General features: G+C 38.8%; 1 protein-coding gene across 1 annotated transcript; it reads right to left on the minus strand.

The window, feature by feature from the left end:
• Positions 1-4,536: 4,536 nt before the first annotated feature.
• On the minus strand, positions 4,537-5,795 carry LOC142977344 (collagenase-like). Its single transcript, XM_076121207.1, has 5 exons — positions 5,577-5,795; positions 5,219-5,486; positions 5,049-5,138; positions 4,790-4,956; positions 4,537-4,699 (listed from the first exon to the last, which is right to left on the minus strand). Exons 1-5 carry the CDS (start codon positions 5,766-5,768, stop codon positions 4,595-4,597), a joined length of 822 nt encoding a protein of 273 aa, XP_075977322.1. The 5' UTR covers positions 5,769-5,795; the 3' UTR covers positions 4,537-4,594.
• Between the last annotated feature and the right edge of the window lie 2,647 nt (positions 5,796-8,442).

Raw genomic sequence — 8,442 nt, forward strand, 5'->3', positions numbered from 1 at the left:
TGCCCACCATTATGTGTTTGTTGTTACCTTGATGGTATAAAATAGTTTTTGTTTGATGTGATAGTGATAGTCTCCATCAGTGATTATAACAAATAAAACTAGAAGGAGGCAAGGAACATAGACTTCGATCAAAAAACCATATTTATGAAAGTGTTGATTCAAGTATTTGAGTCAGTTGCCGTTAGAGCATCGATTGATCCCTTGTACAAAAAAAAACAACTCACGCTTGGTTGTCAGAATACGTAAAGCTCATGAAAGATATATAATATTATCTATTTATCACAAGCAGGTAAAATATAATTGTTTAGTCATTAGGTACGTAAACAATGAACAATATTTACGACGAGGGAAACGATCGAGTACAATCAATCAGTGACGGTATCGCAGCAAGTAGTTATTAGTCCGGCGCTCGCTGCACTGCAGCGCGAGGACAGAGAGAGCGCACTTGTACACGGTGTAGTGCGCACTTGTTGCGGCTTGTCCGCTGACGGAGTGCGGAACCACATTCAATGTGGGAGAACAGATCAGTTTACAACTCACCAACGTCTCCGAACAATCAATGCTCACCATCTCCTTTGTCTACAACGTGAATCAATTGTATATAATTAAGTTTTCCTACTTTTATCAATAAAACGTATAATCGATACAAAAACACGAAAATATTTCAAACCTTTTTGAAATCAGTAAAAAATTTGACGATGTCTGCAATTTATTTCCCTATTTAACACTAGAAGCTGTTTATATATTTGAGATATTCTACTTTGATATACTTATAATTGATATGTATCTATAATATACAATATGTCTACGTGTTAGTATTGAAGAACGACACACACTCTAAGACACTCGGTACGAGCTAATCTGGGGGCACGGAAGTGCCCCCGCAAGTCGAGCAAAAAAAAGCGGCACGGCCGTACCATCCTTTTCTCGAAGCAATTCGGGCCATTTTCGACCCCCCTATAATGTCGTTGTGGATAAAACAAGAAGCCTGAATTTTCAGCAACTAATTATTCATTGTATAAACACGGTATATTTAAAATTTCAGTCAATTTGAACCAGTAGTTTAAGAATGACAACTTGTTAAAATTTTGAATTTTGTCACTCACTGATTCACTGACTCACTGACTCACCGATCATCAAAAGTCTAAGGTACTTCTAGCAGACTTAGAAGCTTCAAATTTAGAATACAAATAGGGTTTAGTGTCTTAATCATGGGAAAAATTCAATATTTTCTAATTTCAGTCCAGTTTCCTAAATACACTAACTGCAACATTAACTTTGTAATCCCATATAAATGTATAAGATTACAAGATTACATTTGCAGTTAAGAATAATTACTACTGTAGAAAATAATAAATAATAGGTGTAGATAGGTACATACTATACGAGGCATAACGGGAGGGGATATAGGGTGGGTAAGGGTGTTTAGCCCATGAAAATGAAAAACATTCCCATAGGAAAATATGTTGAATTATAAGAAAAAACGTCTTTCCATACAAATTGGACTTATGTTCGTTCTACAAAAAGAAGTGAGATGCCACCAAAAACATTCTGTAAAAAGCCCAAGTCTCGCCGTAAAAAGTTGTGAGATCTATATAATACCAAGTCGATTAATCTATTTAGTCTCTACTTAAAGGACCTTCTGTCTTAAGTTATTACATAAGTTATTATCATGCCAATATTAAAAATATTTTACGTTTAAAACAAATAGATCGACTTGGTCATCGCATGAAAACACAAATTCGCCATAAAAATTTCAGGAGCATTAACTTCTCGTCGTGCTGTGTAGTATAATACATACAAATCATGCGATGGCCAGGTCGGTCTATTTGTTTTAAACGTAAAATATTTTTAATATTGGCATGATAATAACTTATGTAATAACTTAAGACAGAAGGTCCTTTAAGTAGAGACTAAATAGATTAATCGACTTGGTATTATATAGATCTCACAACTTTTTACGGCGAGACTTGGGCTTTTTACAGAATGTTTTTGGTGGCATTACTTTTTTACGTGGGATATACATTATGCACAAACTTGCACCCTCGTGGTGCTTAGTGGAGTGAAGCGTTATGAGGGACTCTCCCGCTTGAAGGGCGGGCGATGGGCATATCCACCAAACCGTGTGTTCTCACGACCGGCCGGGTGGCGTGCGCCAGGATGGCTGCGGACGCACACCACGCGGTTGCGCCAATTTACCTCGTTGTTCCGGGGTAGATGTAACGTTGATATTGTGCTGCAAAACAGTCAGCTGCGTAGTGTTTTTAACTGGTCTTATGCGTATGAATGTGAATAAAGCAAATTAAAAAGTGGCATTCTTTGATCCCTGCCCACCGCCGTAGGAAAAGGCGTGATTTTGTTTCAATACATGGGTGTGTATATTGTGTATGATAAAACTGTTTTGGAGTGAAGTTTTTCAATATTGTACCAAAAAATATAACAATATGCACACTTGCACAACTTTACTATCAGATCAATCGCTTCTGCTTAGTAACTCCACTAGCCGCCCTGTGCGGCTCCGCTCGCGTGAGCGTCGTACAGTTGCTTTCGTTACAGCACATTTAGAGCTAGATACTCTTTATATAAAATATCAGCATGCAAATGCGCTAACAACTTTTTCGCTCCGACCTATTCTTCTGTCCGTGCCCGTGCCTTATCTTCATTCGCGCTCACCTCTTCTCTCGTGCTCATGCCGGCGCCTGCGGACCTGCCTGCTATGTTGTGTACGCGAATGGAACCGGAATGAAACAAAATCAAATAAGTTTGGGGAATGTTGTAAAATAAAATGCAACACCATCTATGATCTTTATAGGTAAACTTAGGTTCAAATAAAATAATGCGCTATGAAGTAAAATTAATATCCAATTCTCGAAAGTAAAAATAATAATAATTTAATGATAATTAATTAAAAAAATTGCAAGTACAAAGTTGTAGATCTTACTATTACCTACATTTTTGCCATTTAACTTTTTTTCTAGGATTCGTATTTGTCTGGAAAATGCGATAAACCGTTTTTTACTCTTCTAAAAGCCCTTCTCGACCTCAAATTGCCCGTAAATTATTTTTCCTATAATTTTTGCGATATTTTCTTCCTATTCCAAAAGGTTTCATCCTGTTACTATTTTCTTGTACATTGACTGATTTTTTTTCCCTTTGCAAAAGCCTTAAAACACCGTCTAAAATCTATAAAAATGTTTAAACAGTAATTTGAAACGTACAACACTCACTCGTCGTCTCTGATGAGGTTTGATCCCACACACAAATTATTACGAACGGAGCAATAAACCATGCGCCACAACGATGCATTGAACAAAAGCCAAAATGATCGGTCATAGTTTTATGTTACCTGTTTATGACGTTTACTTATTTTTTCCAATTTTCTAGAAATTGAAGAATTTTCATGAGATAAAAAAGTATCCTATGTGTCGCTCCACTACATATTCTATGTATATACCAAATTTCAGTGCATTCTATTTGATAGTTTTTACGTGATGCTGGAACGTACAGACGGACGACAGACTGAGAAACAGAAAAAAAATGACAGAGCCGGTACATATTATTAGTACATTAGTACATTCTTAACATCCTCTATTGTTTTTTTTTATATATTTAATGTACAAAATTGACCTTTCCACAGATTTATTGTAAGTATAGATATTGCATGGTCATTTTGATTGCTATTTACATTTTTAAATAATGAAACAAAAACAAATAAGTTCGGGGAATGTTGTAAAATGGATTACAACGCCGTCTATGATATTTGTAGGTAAACTCATGTAAAAACTATCCTATATGTTGCTCCAATACCTGTTCTATGATTATAGCAAATTTTAGTGCAAACTATCCCGTAGTTTTTACGTGTTACTGGAACATACAGAGAGGAAGACCTCTCGACCTTGAACGTCTACAGATTTATTATAAGTATATGTAGATATACGTTTGTATAAAGCTTTTGCCGCGAAACTAAAGAACAACAGAACGTGTGTGCTGTTGTTCTTTGCCGAGCCAATTCTCAGTGCAGCAGCTCAGTCAAGCAAGAGCTTGTACTGTTTAAAGCTTACTCTCGTTCGTCTGGAGCCGACCCTGGATGCAGCAGTCCTGTCTAAATGGTTTCAATCATGAACAACCCTAATTGATACAGTGAATTAATCAAGACATCGATTAACTTAAAGCACTGTGTCTAATGCACTAGTTCCTGTGTCTGAGGACAAACCCGTGTGCACGGGATGCAACATTCCGGCCACGGTAGACTTAATAATTTACAACCATAACTTAAACGTACTGCCGTCGGTCACGGAGCTCGCCGTTGTCAGGAGCAAAACCTCGACTCAATGCCCCGTACTGCATATTATAAGAATGCATTGTCAATAGAACTAGACCACCATACTAAGTGTAAATTCAGTGAGTTGAAAAGAAGTTCTTTTAATTCAGCTTGCAATATTTTACCTCGACTAACTAACAAACTAACTAAATGAAATACTGGTATTCAGCTGCTACCGGTTAGACTGGAGGTTGTGTTTAATAAATTAGAATAAATTCAATGCATTGTTTTATTGTCTGCTACTGACTAGACTCCACATACAGATCTTAATGCTCAAAGCCTGGCGCGGATCCATGACTCGAAAGATGTGACTCTTGCGAAACCAGCCGGTTTACCGATAGCGCAACCATCGATATGTCCGAAGGATGTCACGCCGATCTGTTGACAAACAAACAAGTACGTATTTAATAAATAAAATATTATTATTAAAAGGAGCTGCATAAAAATGTCACATTCAAGTGCTTTTACCAAAGTGTTTCCGATAGCGAGAGGACCGCCGGAGTCTCCGCCGCAGGTACCGACTCCACCAGCGCCGCTGGTACACAGAGTGGAGGCGATGACGACACCGTAAGTCTGACGGCACACAGCGTTGGTGATCACTTGAAGCCTCACGTGCCTCTTGTTGCCGGAGCTTCCTGTGTAACCATACATAATGAACGTTATTAATTTAATTTATGTAATATATGCCTTAAAAAGTTGCGAACACGCCATAGTGTCATCGTCTCACCATCATTAGTGGCGCCGAAGCCGGCGGCGTTGGCCCACGATCCGACGAATTGATTGCTGCCGCTGGCCAGACCGATGTTACGGATCACATCTGTAACATACAACAGTAGTTAGTGAGAGGGGAGTGACGACATGCAGTCTATTATAGAGTAATTGTTATATAATACTGACTGGTGTATCCGACATGGTTGTGGTTGATGATGGCGATGTCGTTGGCGAGGGTGATCATGTTGTAACTGGCGTGCATGACCACGTTAGTGGTAGTGGTGCGGACTCCTCCAGACGAGATGCGGTTTGAACCGTGGACCACGAGGAACTGACGAGCCTGGTGATTTCTGGTCCTCCAGCAGTGAGCAGCGGTTACGGAACGTGTGTTGGTCAGCAGCGACGAGCCACATATAGATTGCCGGCCATCAGTCAACGTAATCAATAGTCCTCCCTGTACCACAACATACCGTAATTCATCAGATCACAATGAAGAATATAATTAAGTAACATACAAGAATAGCTCTTAGCTGGTGGTGCTCACCAAGAAAGGATATGCGCCAGCATTCGCCGCGGAGCCGCCGACAATCCTGCTGCCGTCGAAGTCCATGGCCTGCTCGGCTTGCATGATGCGTGCCGCCTCCGGGATGCCCACATTCTCGTGGTAATTGTTCTCTATCGGCTCATAGGCCAGCGCCAGCGCCGCGAGTGCGAACACGATCAACAAGCTCTTCATCTTTGTCTACTAGTTGTGCTGTGGTGCAGGTTCTTTCCTATTCTCAACTTATATACAAGTTGTTAGACGTGCGATTATCTTATCGCTATAATTTTTAAGCAGATGTGTTTTTCCAATGACACGTTTGGATTTTAGAGTTCCTTAGGACTGAAATTATTTAAATTTTGTGACAATATTAATACAGGACACTTGGTCAACTGCAGTTGTCGGTCAGCAAGAATAAAGAGAACACAAGTGCCACAGGGCAGGGAGTCACTGCGTGAGGTCGAAAAAAACTGTTGACGATGATGTGTTTGTCGCACTTTAAAGGTTACCTTAGGTATTTTAAATGTCCGACTAACACTGATCGTGGTCACGGGCAGATTGATCGAGCTGCTAGGTATCTTTCCTTTTGGTGTCTTAGTTTCTATGCCAATCCTCGCTTGGCCTTCACCATTTTTAAATTATTCGACATTGCCAGTACTATAAGGCTATATCCATAAACTACTATAGGACATTTTTAGGAATATTTAAGACCCCATGTTGCAGTATTTCAGTCAGTGGTTTCTAGAGTTTCTATCATACGGAGCCCTAGCGCAAGAAGCCAACTCACACTTGGCCAATAAAATATTTGCTTGACCAGTCATTACGACAGGGGGGCGATCGAGTACAATCAATCAGTGACGGTATCGCAGCAAGTAGTTATTAGTCCGGCGCTCGCTGCACTGCAGCGCGAGGACAGAGAGAGCGCACTTGTACACGGTGTAGTGCGCACTTGTTGCGGCTTGTCCGCTGACGGAGTGCGGAACCACATTCAATGTGGGAGAACAGATCAGTTTACAACTCACCAACGTGTCAATATCAGCTTCACCTCTCTTCCAAGCTATGTTGGAGTTGGTTCCAGTCTCACCGGATACAGTTGAATATCAGTGTTTTATATGAAGCGACTGCCTATCTGACCTCCACAACCCAGTTACCTGGGATATAACACGATATCCTTCGGTAAGACTGGTTGTCAGACTTTTAAGCTTCTGACTACTGTTAACGACTGTCATAGATCTCCGAAAATTACAACCGGGACCCACCATTGAACGTGCCTTCCGAAACACGGAGAAACTCGATATGTAATATATAACTACTTTGTCTTCAACGTGAATCAATTGTATATACTTTTATTAATAAAACGTATAATCGATAAACATATACGAAAAATTTTAAACCTTTTTTGAAATCGAAAACGATATCAACAATTTTTTCTCTGTTTTACTCTAGACACTGTTTATCTATTTGAGATTTTCTACATTGATATACTTATAATTTTATTGATATGTATCTATTCGAACATTCGTAATATTGTTATTTGTGTATGCGCACAATAGTGGAATGTGAAACGAATGTCAAGCTTTTGTAGCAAATGGAATAGGTACAAGTAAATAATTTAAATGATAATGAAGGTGTAAAAAAATTATAAATTTTTTTACATAGTCTCATAACAAGTTAATAAAATTAATCGATCTCTTTTCTAATCCTAATTTTCCCATAGAAATAAATACCTTATCTTTCAAAACTCTCCCAAAATGCCCCAAAATCACAAACTTCATGCCTATGAAGTGTTTTATAGGCCATTGCAATTGATAGGAGTAGCTAAGAGATGGATCTAGCAAATAGGATGCGTAATGAAGCAATCCGAAAGCCGTTTCTCGAACGGCAGCCACCGCAACTGCGACCTTGTGAGCCAGAGCTGGTCTTGGTCAATCAGCACTTCAGCTATTTCCCGTGTTTTTTTTTTCATAATGGCTTCTCGTAAGCTTCCTGTTTGGTATTTGTAATGGGAGCCTATTATAATGGTTCTCTTTTTCAATTATTTTTATTAGTAATTCTTACAGCGTTTTGAAAAAACACGCGGGAATCAAACATCGACCTTTACACCTTGAAGTCCTCCTTTGTTGATGAGAAGGCTCTTTTCCAAGTCATGAATAGTCGTTTAGTTTTGAGATCAAAATAGTGGGTTTTTATTTATTTATTTTATTTATTAATTTAGGGAAAAACAAACAGTTACACACTTACATTGTTATAAAGTAATACAAATAGGTACTTCTTATATGTGAAACCAACAACGTTTTCCACGTATTATACATAATTATTCTGAGAACTGTGCTCGAGTGAGACATGAAATGAGACTTTTGACTCAAGTAGTCTTTTGTTAAATAACGTGACAAAAAAGTCCTTTATCCGTTTGGAACTTTCCAAGATTCACCCTTGAAATGTCGACATGTTTTCGCTTTCGTTCACCGGTATTTATGGTACCTAACGCGCGGAAACGTTATTCATGAGAAACTTGTTAGAGAAAATCCTTAAAATGCTACCATATGAGATGTCTATGATCTAAGCTACATATTTAATGGTCATTCTTTGATCTGCTAACGTTATCTTCAATAAGGGCGGCGAAAGGCGTTTTTCGCCATGTTCATCTTCAATTGAAGTTCTTCCAATCTAGAACTCTTTCCTCCGACGTGCGACTAAGGGAAATAGAAAAACAGTCCCCTGATGACAGCAACAAGTCGAAATGTACTCCTTTGGCAGAATTTTTTTTCAGTCGAGGGCATTGACTGACTGCTCTAATGTCGTTTTTTTTACATTTTGATGTTTTCTCTGCGACAGCTCCTATTCAAATGAAAGTACTTACCATATTACT

The sequence above is a fragment of the Anticarsia gemmatalis genome, chromosome 12, assembly GCF_050436995.1.
Source record: "Anticarsia gemmatalis isolate Benzon Research Colony breed Stoneville strain chromosome 12, ilAntGemm2 primary, whole genome shotgun sequence".
In the NCBI taxonomy this organism is placed as follows: Eukaryota; Metazoa; Arthropoda; class Insecta; order Lepidoptera; family Erebidae; genus Anticarsia; species Anticarsia gemmatalis.